Below are 22,519 nucleotides of genomic sequence, written 5' to 3' on the forward strand. Positions count from 1 at the left end.
GCATTTTAAAGTCACATACAGATCCTGTTAGCTGATGGTCATGTGGACACTGGCTCCTAAGAATAACCACCTCAAGCCCTGTAGTGAGGGCAGAAGGTGCTGGAAATGGTGTGAGCTGTGCTCTCTGCTGTCAGAGCTGGGAACAGCTGACTCTTTGAGAGGAGGATCTTCATGTTGAGGCCCAGCACTGCAGGGAACACACCAATGAGATGTTTTTCCATCTTCTTTCTTATGATGGTATTTCTCTTCATAACCCATGGGTTGAAGTTTTGAAAGCATTCTTACTAGACTGATTCCTCTGTGTCCCATATGTTGTTTTGTGTTGAACCTGGTTTTCTGGAACCTTCAGGTTCCTTTGAAGTTACAGGTGTGTAACTTTGCTGTCCTTCCTTGTGTAAAATCTTCTGTAGCTCAACTGAGAAAATGCTCTCCCTCATGAGAAGCAGCTAACATGTTTTTTTCTGTTTATGTATTACACTTATTATGGTTCACAAATGAAGAGGCTTGGTTCCTGCTTTGACAATGTCCCGATGGCTCGCTGTGTATCTGGATGTCATCTGTGTCATCTTTGTCACTGTTGTTGCCTTTGGGGCCCTGATTCTGGTATAAGGTAAGTACACATATGAATATTTATGGTATGTTTGCATTTGATAGCTTTGTTTGTCATTACTAAACTGTTGTCATCTTGTCTAATATATATACTCTTTTGTTCTAATGAGTTGTATTAAAGTGTCTGCAGCATGTGACTCCACAGTGTGTCCATGGAAAGTCATTTGTGTCTTGATGAGAACTTTTTTTTTACTTTTACTTATTTATTTACAGTAAGTCCTTGTTGAGATAATTAAAACATTTTTTTATTGGCATATGGTTGATTTATGATGTTGTGTTGGCTTCAGGTGTATAGCCAAGTGAATCTGTTATACATATATTCACTTTTTTAAAGATTATTTTTCCATACCCCATGAACATTGGGGTGCCTGTATTCTTTTTAGTAATTTGCATTTTGATTAATACTTCAAATGAATAGTCCTTTAGAAATGAATTTCTGGTTTTCACTTTTGGAATCTTCAGGAGCAAAAACCAGATATGATATGCCTGCTGCAGCAAACCTGTGGTGCCTTGGGTCCCTGCTTTGGCTCGCTCAGGCCATTCTTTAATTTTTATTTTAAGTTTTATTGGGGTATAGTTCATTTATACTGTTGTCTTAGTTTCTGATGTACAGCAAAGTCAATCTGCTATACAATACATATATCCACTCTTTTTTAGATTCTTTCCCCATTTAGATCGTTACAGAGTTCTCTGTACTTTACAGTAGTTTCTTTTTATTTTATTTTATTTTTAAACGTTACAAAATTGTATTAGCTTTGCCAAATATCAAAATGAATCTGCCACAGGTATACATGTGTTCCCCATCCTGACCCTCCTCCCTCCTCCCTCCACATACCATCCCTCTGGGTCGTCCCAGTGCACTAGCCCCAAGCATCCAGTATCGTGCATCGAACCTGGACTGGCAACTCGTTTCATACATGATATTTTACATGTTTCAATGCCATTCTCCCAAATCTTTCCACACTCTCCCTCTCCCACAGAGTCCATAAGAGACACGTGTACCCCAATGTTCATCGCAGCACTGTTTATAATAGTCAGGACATGGAAGCAACCTAGATGTCCATCAACAGATGAATAGGTAAGAAAGCTGTGGTACATATACACCATGGAGTATTACTCAGACATTAAAAAGAATACATTTGAATCAGTTCTAATGAGGTGGATGAAACTGGAGCCTATTATACAGAGTGAAGTAAGCCAGAAAGAAAAACACCAATACAGTATACTAATGCACGTATATGGAATTTAGAAAGATGGTAACAATAACCCTGTGTATGAGACAGCAAAAGAGACACTGATGTATAGAACAGTCTTATGTACAGTAGTTTCTTATTAATTATCTATTTTAATATTTTATATATAGTAGTATGTATGTGTCAGTCCAGTCTTCCAATTTATCCCTCCCCTCCATTATCCCCTGGTAAACATGTTTAATTTTTTTTTAATTTAATTTTATTTTTTAACTTTACAATATTGTATTGGTTTTGCCATATATTGAAATGAATCCACAACAGGTATACATATGTTCTCCATCCTGAATCCTCTTCCCTCCTCCCTCCTCATAACATCCCTCTGGGTAATCCCATTGCACAAGCCCCAAGCATCCAGTATTGTGCATCAAACCTGGACTGGCGACTCGTTCACATATGATATTATACATATTTCAATGCCATTGTCCCAAATCAACCCACCCTCTCCCTCTCCCACAGAGTCCAAAAGACTGTTCTATACATTAGTGTCTCTTCTGCTGTCTTGAATACAGGGTTATTGTTATCATCTTTCTAAATTCCATATATATGCGTTAGTATACTGTACTGGTGTTTTTCTTTCTGGCTTACTTCACTCTGTATAATAGGCTCCAGTTTCATCCACCTCATTAGAACTGATTCAAATGTATTCTTTTTAATGTCTGAATAATACTCCATTGTGTATATGTACCACAGCTTTCTTATCCATTCATCTGCTGATGGACATCTAGGTTGCTTCCATGTCCTGGCTATTATAAACAGTGCTGCGATGAACATTGGGGTACATATGTCTCTTTCATTTCTGGTTTCCTCAGTGTGTATGCCTAGCAGTGGGATTGCTGGGTCATAAGGCAGTTCTATTTCCAGTTTTTTAAGGAATCTCCACACTGTTTTCCATTGTGGCTGTACTAGTTTGCATTCCCACCAACAGTGTAAGAGGGTTCCCTTTTCTCCACACCCTCTCCAGCATTTATTGCTTGTAGACATTTGGATTGCAGCCATTCTGACTGGCATGAAATGGTGTGTCATAGTGGTTTTGATTTGCATTTCTCTGATAATGAGTGATGTTGAGCATCTTTTCATGTGTTTGTTAGCCATCTGTATGTCTTCTTTGGAGGAATGTGTGTATAGTTCTTTGGCCCATTTTTTGATTGGGTCATTTGTTTTTCTGGAATTGAGCTGCAGGAGTTGCTTGTATATTTTTGAGATTAGTTGTTTGTCAGTTGCTTCATTTGCTATTATTTTCTCCCATTCTGAAGGCTGTTTTTCACCTTGCTTATAGTTTCTTTTGTTGTGCAGAAGATTTTAATTTTAATTAGGTCCCATTTGTTTATTTTTGCTTTTATTTCCAATATTCTGGGAGGTGGGTCATAGAGGATCCTGCTGTGATGTATGTCGGGGAGTGTTTTGCCTATGTTCTCCTCTAGGAGTTTTATAGTTTCTGGTCTTACGTTTAGATCTTTAATCCACTTTGAGTTTATTTTTGTGTATGGTGTTAGAAAGTGTTCTAGTTTCATTCTTTTACAAGTGGTTGACCAGTTTTCCCAGCACCACTTGTTAAAGAGATTGTCTTTAATCCATTGTATATTCTTGCCTCCTTTGTCAAAGATAAGGTGTCCATATGTGCATGGATTTATCTCTGGGCTTTCTATTTTGTTCCATTGATCTATATTTCTGTCTTTGTGCCAATACCATACTGTCTTGATGACTGTGGCTTTGTAGTAGAGCCTGAAGTCAGGCAGGTTGATTCCTCCAGTTTCATTCTTCTTTCTCAAGATAGCTTTGGCTATTCGAAGTTTTTGGTATTTCCATACAAATTGTGAAATTATTTGTTCTAGCTTTATCCCAGGGATGCAAGAATTCTTCAATATCCACAAATCAGTCAATGTAATACACCACATTAAAAAATTTAAAAATAAAAACCATATGATTATCTCAATAGATGCAGAGAAAGCCTTTGACAAAATTCAACATCCATTAATGATAAAAACTCTCCAGAAAGTAAGAATAGAAGGAACATACCTCAACATAATAAAAGCTATATAATGACAAAACCACAGCAAACATTATCCTCAATGGTGAAAAATTGGAGGCATTTCCTCTAAAGTCAGGAACAAGACAAGGGTGCCCACTTTCAACATTACTATTCAACATAGTTTTGGAAGTTTTGGCCACAGCAATCAGAGCAGAAAAAGAAATAAAAGGAATCCAAATTGGAAAAGCAGAAGTAAAACTCTCACTGTTTGCAGATGACATGATCCTCTACATCATATCAGATCAGATCAGATCAGATCAGTAGCTCAGTCGTGTCTGACTCTTTGCGACCCCATGAATCGCAGCATGCCAGTCCTCCCTGTCTATCACCAACTCCTGGAGTTCACTGAGACTCACGTCCATCGAGTAGTGATGCCATCCAGCCATCTCATCCTCTGTCGTCCCCTTCTCCACTTGCACCCAATCCCTCCCAGCATCAGAGTATTTTCAATGAGTCAACTCTTCGCATGAGGTGGCTAAAGTACTGGAGTTTCAGCTTTAGCATCATTCCTTCCAAAGAAATCCCAGGGCTGATCTCCTTCAGAAAGGACTGGCTGGATCTCCTTGCAGTCCAAGGGACTCTCAAGAGTCTTATCCAACACCACAGTTCAAAAGCATTAATTCTTCGGCGCTCAGCTTTCTTCACAATCCAGCTCTCACATCCATACATGACCACAAGAAAAACCATAGCCTTGAGTAGATGAACCTTTGTTGGCAAAGTAATGTCTCTGCTTTTGAATATGTTATCTAGGTTGGTCATAACTTTCCTTCTAAGGAGTAAGCGTCTTTCAATTTCATGGCTGCAGTCACCATCTGTAGTGATTTTGGAACCCAGAAAAATAAAGTCTGATGCTGTTTTCACTGTTTCCCCATCTATTTCCCATGAAGTGATGGGACCTGATGCCATGATCTTTGTTTTCTGAATGTTGAGGTTTAAGCCCACTTTTTCACTCTCCTCTTTCACCTTCATCAAGAGGCTTTTTAGTTCCTCTTCACTTTCTGCCATAAGGGTGGTGTCATCTGCATATCTGAGGTTATTGATATTTCTCCTGGCAATCTTGATTCCAGCTTGTGTTACTTCCAGTCCAGCATTTCTCATGATGTACTCTGCATATAAGTTAAATAAGCAGGGTGACAATATACAGCCTTGATGAACTTCTTTTCCTATTTGGAACCAGTCTGTTGTTCCATGTCCAGTTCTAACTGTTGCTTCCTGACCTGCATACAAATTTCTCAAGAGGCAGATCAGGTGGTCTGGTATTCCCATCTCTTTCAGAATTTTCCACAGTTTATTCTGATCCACACAGTCAAAGGCTTTGGCATAGTCAATAAAGCAGAAATAGATGTTTTTCTGGAACTCTCTTGCTTTTTCCATAATCCAGCAGATGTTGGCAATTTGATCTCTGGTTCCTCTGCCTTTTCTAAAACCAACTTGAACATCAGGAAGTTCACGGTTCACATATTGCTGAAGCATGGCTTGGAGAATTTTGAGCATTACTTTACTAGCGTGTGAGATGAGCACAATTGTGCAGTAGTTTGAGCATTCTTTGTCATTGCCTTTCTTTGGGATCGGAATGAAAACTGACCTTTTCCAGTCCTGTGGCCACTGCTGAGTTTTCCAAATTTTCTGACATATTGAGTGCATCACTTTCACAGCATCATCTTTCAGGATTTGTAATAGCTCAACTGGAATTCCATCACCTCCACTAGCTTTGTTCGTAGTGATGCTTTCTAAGGCCCACTTGACTTCATATTCCAAGATGTCTGGCTCTAGGTCAGTGATCACACCATTGTGATTATCTGGGTCGTGAAGATCTTTTTTGTACAGTTCTTCTGTGTATTCTTGCCATCTCTTAATAACTTCTGCTTCTGTTAGGTCCATACCATTTCTGTCCTTTATCTAGACCATCTTCGTATGAAATGTTCCTTAGGTTTCTCTGATTTTCTTGAAGAGATCCTTAGTCTTTCCCATTCTGTTGTTTTCCTCTCTACATAGAAAACCCTGAAGACTCCACCAGAAAATTACTAGATCTAATCAATGAATATAGTAAAGTTGCATGATATAAAATCAACACACAGAACTCCCTTGAGTTCTTATACACTAATAGTGAGAAAATAGAAAGAGAAACAATTTAGGAAACAATTCCATTCACCATTGCAACGAAAAGAATAAAATACTTAGGAATACATCTACCTAAAGAAACTAAAGACCTATATATAGAAAACTCTAAAACACTGGTGAAAGAAATCAAAGAGGACACTAAAAGGTGGAGAAATATACCATGTTCATGGATTAGAAGAATCAATATAGTGAAAATGAGTATACTACCCAAAGCAATTTATAGTCAATGCAATCCCTATCAAGTTTATTTTCTATACCTGTTACTCTACTTCTGTTTTGTAGATACATTCGTTTGTAGCATTTTTTTATATTCCATATGTAAGCAATATCATATTCTACTTTTCTCAGACTTATTTCACTCAGTATGCAAATCTCTAGGTCCAGCCATGTTGCTGCAAATGGCATTATTTTGCCTTTTTTTTTTTTATGTCTGAGTAACATTCCATTGTATATATGGTACCACATCTTCCTTGCCCATTGCTCTGTTGACAGGCATTTAGGTTGCTTCCATGTCCTGGCTGTTGTAAATAGTCCTGCAGTGAAAACTAGGGTGCATGTATCCTTATAAATTATGGTTTTCTCTGGATATATGCCCTGGAGTGAGATTGCTGGATCTTATGGTAGTGAGAGAGTCAATTCCTAGGCAGATTGATAAATCCAGGGGTCCCCAAAGAAAGAAGGGTCTGGAATTCTCAAGGAGGAAGAAAGGACGAACTTTTTTTGTCCCTCTACATTCCTTAGGATTATATAACAATAATGTATCCTGCTTGAGGACAGTCTCTGGAAAAAACCTTCTGGCTAATCCTTTTATCTTAAGGTGCAAATTATGGGAGTAGGTCTCTTGAGGTCTTTACAACCTCCAGACATTCTTTTGATTCACTGTAATAACTAATTAGAGAGCATATAACTCCATGGCTAACACTAGCAAGGGGGTACTCTTTCTGCCTCCTTCTGATGTCTATGTCAGAAGCTTTCTCTATATCCTTTATACTTAAATAAAACTTTATTACACAAAAGCTCTGAGCAATCAAGCCTCGTCTCTGGCCCTGGATGGAGTTCTTCTCCTTTGAAGGCCAAAGATCCCGGCATCTTTTTGTGTGTCTATTTTTAGTTTTTAAAGTAAGTTCCATATTGTTCTCCATAGTGGCTGTACCAGTTTACATTCCCACCAACAGTGTAGGAGGGTTCCCTTTTCTCCACATCCTCTTCAGTACTTATTGTTTGTAGACTTTTTGATGATGGTCATTCTGACTGGTGTGAGGTGAAACCTCATTGTAGTTTTTTGCTTAATTTTTTTTTCTTTTTTACTGTAGTTTTGGTATTCATTTCTCTAATAATGAGATGTTGACCATCTTTTCATGTGCTTTTTGGCCATCTGTATGTCTTATTTGTTTTGTTTTTTTTTTTAATTTAATTTAATTTTTTTTTTTTGCAGCTCTTCTCATTTTATTTTTATTTTTTTTAATTTTATTTTATTTTTAAACTTTACATAACTGTATTAAATTTGCCAAATATCAAAATGAATCCGCCACAGGTAAACATGTGTTCCCCATCCTGAACCCTCTTCCCTCCTCCCTCCCCATTCCATCCCTCTGGGTCGTCCCAGTGCACCAGCCCCAAGTATCCAGTATCGTGCATCGAACCTGGACTGGCAACTCATTTCATACATGATATTTTACATGTTTCAATGCCATTCTCCCAAATCTTCCCACCCTCTCCCTCTCTCACAGAGTCCATAAGACTGTTCTATACATCAGTGTCTCTTTTGCTGTCTCGTACACAGGGTTATTGTTACCATCTTTCTAAATTCCATATATATGTGTTAGTATACTGTATTGGTGTTTTTCTTTCTGGCTTACTTCACTCTGTATAATAGGCTCCAGTTTCATCCACCTCATTAGAACTGATTCAAATGTATTCTTTTTAATGGCTGAATAATACTCCATTGTGTATATGTACCACAGCTTTCTTATCCATTCATCTGCTGATGGACATCTAGGTTGCTTCCATGTCCTGGCTATTATAAACAGTGCTGCGATGAACATTGGGGTACTCGTGTCTCTTTCCCTTCTGGTTTTCTCAGTGTGTATGCCCAGCAGTGGGATTGCTGGATCATAAGGCATGTCTATTTCCAGTTTTTTAAGGAATCTCCACATTGTTCTCCATAGTGGCTGTACTAGTTTGCATTCCCACCAACAGTGTAAGAGGGTTCCCTTTTCTCCACACCCTCTCCAGCATTTATTACTTGTAGACTTTTGGATCTCAGCCATTCTGACTGGTGTGAAATGGTACCTCATAGTGGTTTTGATTTGCATTTCTCTGATAATGAGTGATGTTGAGCATCTTTTCATGTGTTTGTTAGCCATCTGGATGTCTTCTTTGGAGAAATGTCTATTTAGTTCTTTGGCCCATTTTTTGATTGGGTCATTTATTTTTCTGGAGTTGAGCTGTAGGAGTTGCTTGTATATTCTCGAGATTAGTTGTTTGTCAGTTGCTTCATTTGCTATTATCTTCTCCCATTCTGAAGGCTGTCTTTTCACCTTGCTAATAGTTTCCTTTGATGTGCAGAAGCTTTTAAGGTTAATTAGGTCCCATTTGTTTATTTTTGCTTTTATTTCCAATATTCTGGGAGGTGGGTCATAGAGGATCCTGCTGTGATGTATGTCAGAGAGTGTTTTGCCTATGTTCTCCTCTAGGAGTTTTATAGTTTCTGGTCTTACATTTAGATCTTTAATCCCTTTTGAGTTTATTTTTGTGTATGGTGTTAGAAAGTGTTCTAGTTTCATTCTTTTACAAGTGGTTGACCAGAGTTCCCAGCACCACTTGTTAAAGAGATTGTCTTTAATCCATTGTATATTCTTGCCTCCTTTGTCGAAGATAAGGTGTCCATATGTGCGTGGATTTATCTCTGGGCTTTCTATTTTGTTCCATTGATCTATATTTCTGTCTTTGTGCCAGTACCATACTGTCTTGATAACTGTGGCTTTGTAGTAGAGCCTGAAGTCAGGTAGGTTGATTCCTCCAGTTCCATTCTTCTTTCTCAAGATCGCTTTGGCTATTCGAGGTTTTTTGTTTTTCCATACAAATTGTGAAATTATTTGTTCTAGCTCTGTGAAGAATGCTGTTGGTAGCTTGATAGGGATTGCATTGAATCTATAGATTGCTTTGGGTAGTATACTCATTTTCACTACATTGATTCTTCCAATCCATGAACATGGTATATTTCTCCATCTGTTAGTGTCCTCTTTGATTTCTTTCACCAGTGTTTTATAGTTTTCTATATATAGGTCTTTAGATTTTTTAGGTAGATATATTCCTAAGTATTTTATTCTTTCCGTTGCAATGGTGAATGGAATTGTTTCCTTAATTTCTCTTTCTGTTTTCTCATTATTAGTGTATAGGAATGCAAGGGATTTCTGTGTGTTGATTTTATATCCTGCAACTTTACTATAGTCATTGATTAGTTCTAGTAATTTTCTGGTGGAGTCTTTAGGGTTTTCTATGTAGAGGATCATGTCATCTGCAAACAGTGAGAGCTTTACTTCTTCTTTTCCAATTTGGATTCCTTTTATTTCTTTTTCTGTTCTGATTGCTGTGGCCAAAACTTCCAAAACTATGTTGAATAGTAATGGTGAAAGTGGGCACCCTTGTCTTGTTCCTGACTTTAGAGGAAATGCTTTCAATTTTTTCACCATTGAGGATAATGTTTGCTGTGGGTTTGTCATATATAGCTTTGATTATGTTGAGGTATGTTCCTTCTATTCCTGCTTTCTGGAGAGTTTTTATCATAAATGGATGTTGAATTTTGTCAAAGGCTTTCTCTGCATCTATTGAGATAATCATATGGTTTTTATTTTTCAATTTGTTAATGTGGTGTATTACATTGATTGATTTGCGGATATTGAAGAATCCTTGCATCCCTGGGATAAAGCCCACTTGGTCATGGTGTATGATCTTTTTAATGTGTTGTTGGATTCTGATTGCTAGACTTTTGTTAAGGATTTTTGCATCTATGTTCATCAGTGATATTGGCCTGTAGTTTTCTTTTTTTGTGGGATCTTTGTCAGGTTTTGGTATTAGGGTGATGGTGGCCTCATAGAATGAGTTGGGAAGTTTACCATCCTCTGCAATTTTCTGGAAGAGTTTGAGCAGGATAGGTGTTAGCTCTTCTCTAAATTTTTGGTAGAATTCAGCTGTGAAGCCATCTGGACCTGGGCTTTTGTTTGCTGGAAGATTTTTTATTACAGTTTCAATTTCCGTGCTTGTGATGGGTCTGTTAAGATTTTCTATTTCTTCCTGATCGAGTTTTGGAAAGTTGTACTTTTCTAAGAATTTGTCCATTTCTTCCTCGTTGTCCATTTTATTGGCATATAATTGTTGATAGTAGTCTCTTATGATCCTTTGTATTTCTGTGTTGTCTGTTGTGATCTCTCCATTTTCATTTCTAATTTTATTGATTTGATTTTTCTTCCTTTGTTTCTTGATGAGTCTGGCTAATGGTTTGTCAATTTTATTTATCCTTTCAAAGAACCAGCTTTTGGTTTTGTTGATTTTTGCTATGGTCTCTTTTGTTTCTTTTGCATTTATTTCTGCTCTAATTTTTAAGATTTCTTTCCTTCTACTAACCCTGGGGTTCTTCATTTCTTCCTTTTCTAGTTGCTTTAGGTGTAGGGTTAGGTTATTTATTTGACTTTTTTCTTGTTTCTTGAGGTGTGCCTGTATTGCTATGAACTTTCCCCTTAGGACTGCTTTTACCATGTCCCACAGGTTTTGGTTTGTTGTGTTTTCATTTTCATTCGTTTCTATGCAAATTTTGATTTCTTTTTTGATTTCTTCTGTGATTTGTTGGTTATTCAGCAGCGTGTTGTTCAGCCTCCATATGTTGGATTTTTTAATAGTTTTTCTCCTGTAATTGAGATCTAATCTTACTGCATTGTGGTCAGAAAAGATGCTTGGAATGATTTCTATTTTTTTGAATTTACCAAGGCTAGCTTTATGGCCCAGGATGTGATCTATCCTGGAGAAGGTTCCATGTGCGCTTGAGAAGAAGGTGAAATTCATTGTTTTGGGATGAAATGTCCTATAGATATCAATTAGGTCTAACTGGTCTATTGTATCGTTTAAAGTTTGTGTTTCCTTGTTGATTTTCTGTTTAGTTGATCTATCCATAGGTGTGAGTGGGGTATTAAAGTCTCCCACTATTATTGTGTTATTGTTAATTTCTTCTTTCATACTTGTTAGCATTTGTCTTACATACTGCGGTGCTCCCGTGTTGGGTGCATATATATTTATAATTGTTATATCTTCTTCTTGGATTGATCCTTTGATCATTATGTAGTGACCATCTTTGTCTCTTTTCACAGTCTTTGTTTTAAAGTCTATTTTATCTGATATGAGTATTGCTACTCCTGCTTTCTTTTGGTCCCTATTCGCATGGAAAATCTTTTTCCAGCCCTTCACTTTCAGTCTGTATGTGTCCCCTGTTTTGAGGTGGGTCTCTTGTAGACAACATATGTAGGGGTCTTGTTTTTGTATCCATTCAGCCAGTCTTTGTCTTTTGGTTGGGGCATTCAACCCATTTACGTTTAAGGTAATTACTGATAAGTATGACCCCGTTGCCATTTACTTTATTGTTTTGGGTTCGAATTTATACACAATTTTTGTGTTTCCTGTCTAGAGAATATCCTTTAGTATTTGTTGGAGAGCTGGTTTGGTGGTGCAGAATTCTCTCAGCTTTTGCTTGTCTGAAAAGCTTTTGATTTCTCCTTCATACTTGAATGAGATCCTTGCTGGGTACAATAATCTGGGCTGTAGGTTATTTTCTTTCATCATTTTAAGTATGTCTTGCCATTCCCTCCTGGCTTGAAGAGTTTCTATTGAAAGATCAGCTGTTATCCTTATGGGAATTCCCTTGTGTGTTATTTGTTGTTTTTCCCTTGCTGCTTTTAATATTTGTTCTTTGTGTTTGATCTTTGTTAATTTGATTACTATGTGTCTTGGGGTGTTTCGCCTTGGGTTTATCCTGTTTGGGACTCTCTGGGTTTCTTGGACTTGGGTGATTATTTCCTTCCCCATTTTAGGGAAGTTTTCAACTATTATCTCCTCAAGTGTTTTCTCATGGTCTTTCTTTTTGTCTTCTTCTTCTGGGACCCCTATGATTCGAATGTTGTAGCGTTTAATATTGTCCTGGAGGTCTCTGAGATTGTCCTCATTTCTTTTAATTCGTTTTTCTTTTATCCTCTCTGATTCATTTATTTCTACCATTCTATCTTCTAATTCACTAATCCTATCTTCTGCCTCTGTTATTCTACTATTTGTTGCCTCCAGAGTGTTTTTAATTTCACTTATTGCATTATTCATTATATATTGACTCTTTTTTATTTCTTCTAAGTCCTTGTTAAACCTTTCTTGCATCTTCTCAATCCTTGCCTCCAGGCTATTTATCTGTGATTCCATTTTAATTTCAAGATTTTGGATCAATTTCACTATCATTATTCGGAATTCTTTATCAGGTAGATTCCCTATCTCTTCCTCTTTTGTTTGGTTTGGTGGGCATTTATCCTGTTCCTTTATCTGCTGGCTATTCCTCTGTCTCTTCATCTTGTTTAAATTGCTGAGTTTGGGGTGTCCTTTCTGTATTCTGGCAGTTTGTGGAGTTCTCTTTATTGTGGCGTTTCCTCGCTGTGTGTGGGTTTGTACAGGTGGCTTGTCAAGGTTTCCTGGTTAGGGAAGCTTGTGTCGATGTTCTGGTGGATGGAGCTGTATTTCTTCTCTCTGGAGTGTAATGAAATGTCCAGTAATGAGTTATGAGATGTCTATGGTTTTGGGGTGACTTTGGGCAGCCTGTATCTTGAAGCTCAGGGCTGTGTTCCTTTGTTGCTGGAGAATTTGCTTGTTATGTCTTTCCCTGGAACTTGTTGGCCCTTGTGTGGTGCTTGGTTTCAGTGTCGGTATGGAGGCGTTTGATGAGCTCCTGTCAATTAATGTTCCTTGGAGTCAGGAGTTCCCTGGAGTCAGGGATTGGACTTAAGCCTCCTACTTCCAGTTATCGGTCTTAATTTTACAGTAGTTTCAAAACTTCTCCTTCTATACAGCACCACTGATAAAACATCTACGTTAAAGATGAAAAGTTTCTCTACTGTGAGGGTCACTCAGAGAGGTTCACAGCGTTACATGGAGAAGAGAAGAGGGAGGAGGGAGTTAGAGGTGACCCAAATGAGATGAGGTGGAATCAATAGTGGAGAGAGTGGGCTAGCCAGTAGTCACTTCCTTATGTGCACTCCTCAACTGGACCACTCAGAGATGTTCACGGAGTTATACAGGGAAGAGAAGAAGGAGGCAGGAGACAGAGGTGGCCAGAAGGATAAAAGGGGAAAATGAAAAGGAGGGAGACAGATCCAGCCAGTAATCAGTTCCTTAAGTGTTCTCCACCGTCTGGAACACACAGAAATTCACAGAGTTGGGTAGAGTAGAGAGGGGTTAGGGAGGAGATACAGGTGACCTGGTGGAGAAAATGGAGAGTCCAAAGGGAGAGAGAGCAGTCAAGCCAGTAATCTCGTACACTAGTGAAAAATGGGTCCTGAAGATTGGGTTCTTAAAGGTACAAAATTGGTAACAAATACATAAAAACAAAAATTAGAAATCTAGAGTAGAGTTTGGAATTTCAAAAATGCGATGTTAATGAAAAGGAGAAGGAAAAGAAAGAGAGAAAAAACGAACAAAGAAAAACAAACAAGGTCGTGAAAGTAATAAAGAAACTACAGGTACAAAATTGATAACTAATACCAAACAGCAAAAATTAAAAATCTAGAGTAGAGTTTGGAATTTCAAAAATACAACGTTAAAAAAAAAAAGAAGAAGAAGAAGAAGAAAAATAAAGAGAGAAAACAAACAGACCAACAAAAACAATGTCGCAAAAATTATAAAGAAAATACAGGTACAAAATTGATATCAAATACCAAAAAGCATAAATTAAAAATCTTGAGTAGAGTTTCGAATTGCAGATATACGATGTTATATAAAAGAAGTAGAGAAAGAAACAGAGGAAAAAAAAAAGTCACAGCAATTATGAAAAAAACTTTAGGTACAAAATTGATAACATATATCAAAAGGCTAAAATTAAAAATCTAGAGTAGAGTTTGGAATTTCAAAAATACAATGTTAAAGAAAAGAAGAAAAAGAAAAAAGAAAAAAAAAAAACCACGGTCAAAAAATTATAAAATATATATATGAAGTTTGCTGAAGAAAAAAAAAAAATAGGGTCTTTTTTTTTTTTTTTTGCAAAGTAATAGTTATAAAAGTGAAAATTAAAGGACAATAGAGGACTTAAAAAATTTTTTTTAATTAAAAAAAAGAAAGAAAGAAAGAAAGATTGATCGTAAAAATAGTAAAAGTATATCTAGGTCTTTCTCTGGTTTTGTTGTGAGTATTGTGGGTTCAGTTCATTTTTGGCAGTTCCTTAGTCCGACTTATATTTCTCAAGATCTATAGGCCCCTTCCTATGTAATCCGTAGTAACCACAGGGTTTTAATCTATGGCCTGTAGCTTCCAAGGCGTTTCCCTCTGTTATAGCTTCTTCTGTTTGCTGGTCTCTTCAGTGTCTGGTTCCCGCCCTGACACAAAGGGGACGGTGGAGGACACTATTTTTTTTTTTTTTTTTTTTTTTTAGGCTCACTTGTTCAGCTGCGCTGTGGGGAGGGAGGGAGGGATGCTGCAAACAGATAACCCTGGCGTGCGCTCGCAGTGCCTCAGCCACACTGGGTCTGCCCCCGCTCACGGCGCGTGTAGCCTCCCTGCCCACACTGCTTGGGCTCTAGGTTGCTCCGCCGGGAACAATCAGAGGCCGGCCCTGGACTGAGCTCCCAGGTCCAAGCCGCTCAGGTTCAGGCACTCAGGTAGTCCTCAGAGGCGCAGACTCGGTTGGGCCTGCGTTTTGTGTTCTTCCCAGGTCGAGCAGCTCAGGTGATGAGGTGTTTGGCGGGCGCCAATGCTGCGACTTATCGCCTCCCTGCCACTCGGTTATCTGGGTGTAAAACGGGCGCACCTTCTCAGGCAGATGTTGACTGTCCAGACCCCCAAGAAGTTTTAGTTAGCAAAGAAGCCTGCTTACAGTTTTATAGATAGTGTCTCTCTGGGGCTGCGATTGCCCCCTTCCGGCTCTGGCTGCCTGTCACCGGAGGGGGAAGGTCTGCAGCCAGCTATCTCTGTTCAGTCCTTTGTTCTGTGCGCGGGCCTGGCGGTGTCTTAGGTTAGGGCTGGCTTTTCGCGTGGTAGATATCCCACAGTCTGGTTTGCTAGCCCAAATTATTTCACTCAGATAGCGCTCAGGACATTCGGCCCGATTCTTACTCTAAGGGACACAGCCCTTGCCGCACTTCCCTGCCCGGCCCCCGCTTGCTAATGCCGTGTGCAGGCGTCTGCGCTGCTTCTCCGCTGGGGGAGTTACCGTAGGGCTCACAATCCGCGATTTTTAATTGTTTATTTTTTATTTTTATTTTTTTCCCCTCCCTTTTATGTTGCCCTCTGTGCTTCCAAAGCTCGGCACAGATTCGGCAGTGAGAGGGTTTCCTGGTGTTTGGAAACTTCTCTCTTTTTAAGACTCCCTTCCCGGGACGGAACTCCGTCCCTCCCTCTTTTGTCTCTTTTTTTGTCTTTTATATTTTTTCCTACCTCCTTTCGAAGAGTTGGGCTGCTTTTCTGGGTGCCTGATGTCCTCTGCCGGCATTCAGAAGTTGTTTTGTGGAATTTACTCGACGTTTAAATGCTCTTTTGATGAATTTGTGGGGGAGAAAGTGTTCTCCCCGTCCTACTCCTCCGCCATCTTGGCTCCTCCCTCCTCTGTATGTCTTATTTGGAGAATGTCTATTTTAATCTTCTGCCCATATTTTGATTGGGCTGTTTACTTATTTATTTTTGATATTGAACTGCATGAACTGTTTGCATATTTTGGAGAGTAATCCCTTATCAGTCACTTCATTTGGGAATATTTCACCCCATTCTGCAGGTTGTCTTTGTTTTGTTTTGTTTTATTTTGTTTTTGCTGTGTAAAAGTTTTTAAGCTTAATTGGGACCCATTTGTCTGTGTTTTATTTATTTTCATTGCTCTAGGAGGTGGGTTAAAAAGCTTGCTGCAATTTATGTCAGAGAGAGTTCTCCCTATGTTTTCATCTAAGAGTTTTCTAGTGTCTGGTCTTACATTTAGGTCTGTAATCTATTTGAGTTTACTTTTGTTTATGGTCTTAGGGAGTGTTCTGATTTTATTCTTTTAGATGTAACTGTCCAGTTTTCCCAGCACCAATTATTAAAGAAACTGTCTTTCTCCATTGTATACCCTTGTTTCCTTTCTCATAGGTGACACAGGTGCATGGGTTTATCTCCAGACTTTTGTCCTGTTCCATTGATCTATATTTCTGTTTTTGGTGCCAGTAGCATACTGTTTCAGTTACTGTAGCTTTGCAGTATAGTCTGAAGACAGGGGACATGATTCCTCCTAGCTTCATTTTTCTTCTTTGTTTTTCTCAAGATTGCATTGGCTATTCATGGTATTTTGTATTTTCATACAAAATGTAGATGCTGCTGCTGCTGCGTCACTTCAGTCGTGTCCGACTCTGTGCGACCCCAGAGATGGCAGCCCACCAGGCTCCACCGTCCCTGGGATTCTCCAGGCAAGAACACTGGAGTGGGTTGCCATTTCCTTCTCCAATGCATGAAGTGAAAAGTGAAAGTGAAGTGGCTCAATCATGTCCGACTCTTCGTGACCCCATGAACTGCAGCCTACCAGGCTCCTCCGTCCATGGGATTTTCCAGACAAGAGTACTGGAGTGGGGTGCCATCACCTTCTCCGACAAAGTGTAGATATTTTTGTTCTAATTCTGTGAAAAATGCCATTGATAATTTGATAGGGATTGCACTGAATCTGTAGATTGCTTTTGAGTAGTTTGCTTGTTTGTTTACAGTAGGTCTTCATTGAGATCTTTTATCTTTTTATCTTTCTTTGAATGGGTTGAGATTTACATAACTGTAGCAAGATGACCTCTGAACATCCTAGGTAGTGTCCTATAGCTGGATGGAGAGAACCAGGTTTACTATTAAGCTTTTTGTACAGATTAGGTTTTAGGTTTTAGCTTTTGGGCTACTTGGAATCCTTGGTTGTAGGGGTCTGAGAAAGATTCTCTATAGCAAAAACAGTATCCTCACTGCTGTGTGGGTCCCAGATGAGCTGTTGTTTGAATGTGTGGTATGAATTCACCATACCTCATTCCGTATTCCATCATCCTCCCCCCTATTCCATAGAAATAGCCCTGAATTAGTCTTTAATAATGGAAAAATGAGAGTAATAGTTTAGATTTAAAAGCACTGGATCTTAGAATCCATTGCCTTGTTTTTGTGATTTCAACTTCAGTTACATTGGATGTAGAAAGTGAAATTACATAATGATAATTGTAGCATAAGGACAAAAATCTGAACATTGGCATCCTCAACTATATTATATTGTCAAGTGTATCTCACTCCAGGTGGGACTAAATGATAAATGACAAAAATGGTAAGGACCTAAGAGAAGCAGAAGAAATTAGGAAGAGGTGGCAAGAATACATAGAAAAACTGTACCAGAAAGATCTTAATGACCTGGATAACTACGATGGTGTGGTCACTCATCTTGAGCCAGACATCCTGGATTGTGAAGTGGAACTTAGAAAGCATCACTATGAACAAAGTTAGTGGAGGTAATGGAATTCCAGCTTAGCTATTTCAAATCCTAAAAGATGATGCTGTTCATATAATATGCCATAAAATTTGAAAAACTCAGCAGTGGCCACAGGACTGAAAGTTGTTTTCATTCCAATCCCAAAGAAAGACAATGCCAAAGAATGTTCAAACTATCATACAATTGCACTCATTTTACATGCTAATAAAGTTATACTCAAAATCCTTCAAACAAGATTTCAACAGTATGTGAACTGGGAACTTCCAACTATACAAGCTGGGTTTAGAAAAGGCAGAGGAACCTGAGATCAAATTGCAACATTCATTGAATCATAGAGAAAGCAAAGGGATTCCAGAAAAAAACATCTCCTTAATTGACTATGTTTAAAGGTTTTGACTCTGTGGATCACAATAAACTGTGGAAAATTCTGAAAGAGATAGGAATACCAGACCATATTACCTGTCTCCTGAGAACCTGAAGGCATGTAAAGAAGAAACAGAACTGGACATATAACAATGAACTGATTCAAAACTGGGAAAGGAGTATGACAAAGCTATATGTTGTCACTATGTTTATTTAACTTATGTGCAAAATACATCATGCAAAATGCCAGGGTGGATGAAGCATAAGCTGGAATCAAGATTGCTGGGAGAAATATCAATAATCTCAGATATGCAGATTATACCATTCAAATGGCAGAAAGTGAAGAGAAACTGAAGAGCCTCCTGATGAAAGTGAAAGAGCAGAGTGAAAAAGCTGGCTTAAAACTCAGCATTTAGAGATCTAAGATCATGGCATCCAGTCCCATCACTTCATGGCAAATAGATGGGAAAAAATTAAAAGCAGTGACAGATTTTATTTTCTTGGGTTCCAAAAATCACTGAAAACTGTGACTGCAACCATGAATTAAAAGACGTTTGCTTCTTGGAAGGAAAGCTATGACAAATCTATACAGAATATTAAAAAGCAGAGACATCGCTTTACCAACAAATGTCCATATAGTGAAAGCTATGTTTTTTCTAGTAGTCATGTAAAAGTTGTCAATGGATGTAAAATTTGGGCCATTAAGACGGCTGAGGGCTGAAGAATTGATGCTTTCAAATTGTAGTATTGGATAAGACTCTTAGGAGTCCCTTGGACAGCAAGGAGATCAAATCATTAAATCTTAAAGGAAATCAACCTTAAATATTCACTGGAAAGACTGATGTTGAAGCTGAAGCTCCAGTACTTTTGCCACCTGACTCAAAGTGCTGATTCATTAGAAAAGACCTTGGTACTGGGAAAGATTGAAGGCAGGAGGATAAGGAGGTGACAGAGGATGAGATGGTTAGATAGCATCACGAACTCAATGGACATGAATTTGAGCAAACTCTGGGAGATAACAAAGGACAGGGAAGCCTGTAGTGCTACAGTCTATGGTGTCACCAGAGTCAGGCATGACTTAGTGACTTAACAACAACCACAGCTTTGTTAGTTCTTTCTAAATTCATATTTTTTAAAAAATTTACTTAATTATTTGGCTGTATTGTGTCTTAGCTGGAGCATGTGGTACCTTCAGTCTTAGTTATAATAGGCAGGACTTTAGATGCAGCATGTGAACTCTTAGTTGTGGCATGTGGAGTCTAGTTGCCTGACCAGGGATTGAACCTGAGCCCCCTGCATTGGGAGTTTGGAGTCTTAGCTATTGGACCACCAGGGAAGTCCCTCATAGCGTTTTTTTTTTTTTTTTTCCCTACTGTATTATTGTCTCATACAACAGAAGTAATGTTATGAATGATACTATCATTACATGCAAATGATTTCAATATTATAAAGGAGTCTTCTCACTACTATATAATAAAATATATAACTAAAAAGGACCTACTGTATAGCACAGGGGATTCTATTTAATACTCTGTAATGACATATATGGAAAATAACTTAAAAAGAGCAGATTATATATATGTCTGGCTAATTGACTTTACTGTACACCTGAAACTAACACAACTTTGTAAATCAACTATACTCCAGTAAAAATAATAAAAATAAACGAGTCGTCTTTAAAGTGACAGAAGGACCTGTGTGAGGGGTTGAGAAGTAGACTTATTTTATTCCTCTTCTTCCTCATTTAGCCTTGGCTCTCGGGCAGGTTGGCCTGGTCCTGTCTCTCTCTCGTACTCATGGGGATGTTCCAGTGGTGCGTCAGGCAAAGTGCTAAAGTTGAGAACATGGTGATGTTTATTTTTCTGTTCTTAGCCTTTTCAGGTCTCCTTGCTGTTACATGGCATAAAAGCAATTCTTACATAAAATAATAAAACTTTTTTTTTTTTTTTACATTATCTTACAAAGTTTTTTTTATGTTCTCCTCCATTTGCTTAAGGGCTTCCCTGGTGGCTCAGATGGTGAAAAATCTGGCTGCAATGCAGGAGCCACAAGAGAGAAAGATTCTATCCCTGGGTTGGAAAGATCCCCTGGAGAAGGGAATGGCTACCCACTCCAGTATTCTTGCCTGGAGAATCCCCATGGACAGAGAAGTCTGGCAGGCTACTGTCCATAGGGTTGCAAAGAGCAGAACTTGACTGACCGACTTTCACTTTCACTTTCCATCTGCTTAAAGTTAATAAAAATATATACATATTTTCCCATATATGTATGTCATGTCAGAGGATTTTATATTCATCACAAACTGTCTTCAAATACAATAAATGTCTCTGTAGGAGAGAGGTTCTGAAATTCTGGGGACAACATAAGCTCGTTTCTTAGCAGCTAGTTTATCTTTGCTTCTTAAATGGTAATTCCTTATTTTTGATAAATGAAAAGAATCCAATATTTAAAGTTTATTTAATTAATTTATTCCTCCACCCCTCCCCTCCATTTTGTCACTTATTCATATATGTATTGAGCACCTGAATTTGCTGGCAGCCCTTCTCTCTGGTAGGATAGGCTCTCTCCCAAAATGTGCTCTCAAAGGTGTGGAGTTATGGTTGTTTAAGCCTTTGACTGTGTGGATCACCAAAAACTGTGGAAAATTTTGAAAGAGATGGGAATGCCAGACCACCTGATCTGCCTCTTGAGAAACCTATATGCAGGTCAGGAAGCAACAGTTAGAACTGAACATGGAACAACAGACTGGCTCTAAATAGGAAAACGAGTACACCAAGGCTGTATATTGTCACCCTGCTTGTTTAACTTATATGCAGAGTACATCATGAGAAATGTTGGGCTGGAAGAAGCACAAGTTGGGATCAAGATTGCCGGGAGAAATATGAATAATCTCAGATATGCAGATGACACCACCCTTATGGCAGAAAGTGAAGAAGAACTAAAGAGCCTCTTGATGAAAGTGAAACTGGAGAGTGAAAAATTGGGCTTAAACCTCAACATTCAGAAAACTAATATCATGGCATCTAGTCCCATTACTTCATGGGAAATAGATGGGGAAACAATGAAAAGAGTGTCAGACTTTATTTTTTGGGGCTCCAAAATCACTGCAGATGGTGATTGTAGCCATGAAATTAAAAACGCTTACTCCTTGGAAGGAAAGTTATGACCAACCTAGATAGCATATTGAAAAGCAGAGACATTACTTTGCCAACAAAGGTCCATCTAATCAAGGCTATGGTTTCTTCAGTGGTCATGTATGCATGTGAGAGTTGGACTTTGAAGAAAGCTGAGCGCTGAAGAATTGATGCTTTTGAACTGTGGTGTTGGAGAAGACTCTTGAGAGTCGCTTGGACTGCAAGGAGATCCAACCAGTCCATTCTGGAGGAGATCAGTCCTGGGTGTTCTTTGGAAGGAATGATGCTAAAGCTGAAACTCCAGTACTTTAGCCACCTCATGCGAAGAGTTGACTCATTGGAAAAGGCTCTGATGCTGGTAGGGATTGGGGGCAGGAGGAGAAGGGGATGACAGAGGATGAGATTGCTGGATGGGATCACCGACTCAAAGGACATGAGTTTGAGTGAACTCTGGGAGTTGGTGATGGACAGGGATGCCTGGCGTGCTGCAATTCATGGGCTCGCAAAGAGTTGGACACAACTAAGCGACTGAACTGAACTGAACTGAAGAAGCCTTAGTCAATAAGTAAATTATACACTTTTGAATATTTGTACCTTCTCCTAAAGGGAGAAAAACAATAAAAAGGAAGTTTCTCCATTTATTTCTTCTAACAGAGCAGAAAGTGACTAATTATTAAAATGATATTTGATGACTGTCCAGTTCTGGACATCTGTAACACGTGGCCCTTCTGTAGCCACACATACTGATTGATGTCCATAAGTGTTCTTCTTTTCTTTTAAAAAATTCTTGTTTTTTTTTTTTTTAGATGTGAAAGGGGGATCAATAAAATCTTACCATTCATTTCTCTAGTTTTTGTTAGCTTTTATATAAAATTGAAGCAAGTAGTCATGTGTTTAAGTGTTGAAGATGATGAGCAAGTTTGCAAATCATCCAAGGCCTCATCAGACTCCTACTTCTGTCCTTTGCGGATGTTGAGACCTGAGATATTCTGAACCATAGAAAATCAGGAGGTTTCATTTACAATCTCTGAACACCCATAAACTAGATCCTCTGATACTAACTCATGTGATGTCATATGTCTTTCAGATGATGTCAGTAGAAAGGGGGATTGAATACACAGATCTTGAGAAAGAAGCGCCCTGGGAACTTGAGTATCATCCACCACCATCCTGGCCCACCAACGGAAGGATTTCCTTTTTCAGTGTGAACTTCAGATATAACTCAAACAGTCCTCTGTTATGAGGAACCTGGAAATATCCCTTTACTCAAGAGAAAAGGTTAGTTTAAGCCATTCGCCTCTTTAAA

The 22,519-nt window shown here is 38.6% G+C and overlaps 1 protein-coding gene across 1 annotated transcript in view; it reads left to right on the forward strand.

The window, feature by feature from the left end:
- The window catches only part of LOC129624244 (ATP-binding cassette sub-family C member 4-like), a 234,862-nt gene that overhangs the window by 168,798 nt on the left and 43,545 nt on the right, over positions 1–22,519 (forward strand). The window contains 7 exon segments of the mRNA XM_055541905.1: positions 501–512; positions 515–603; positions 1,859–1,865; positions 19,828–19,861; positions 19,863–19,926; positions 22,301–22,445; positions 22,448–22,491. Coding sequence (XP_055397880.1) covers positions 501–512; positions 515–603; positions 1,859–1,865; positions 19,828–19,861; positions 19,863–19,926; positions 22,301–22,445; positions 22,448–22,491 — 395 coding nt within the window.

Source organism: Bubalus kerabau, chromosome 12 (genome assembly GCF_029407905.1).
Source record: "Bubalus kerabau isolate K-KA32 ecotype Philippines breed swamp buffalo chromosome 12, PCC_UOA_SB_1v2, whole genome shotgun sequence".
Lineage (NCBI taxonomy): Eukaryota > Metazoa > Chordata > Mammalia > Artiodactyla > Bovidae > Bubalus > Bubalus kerabau.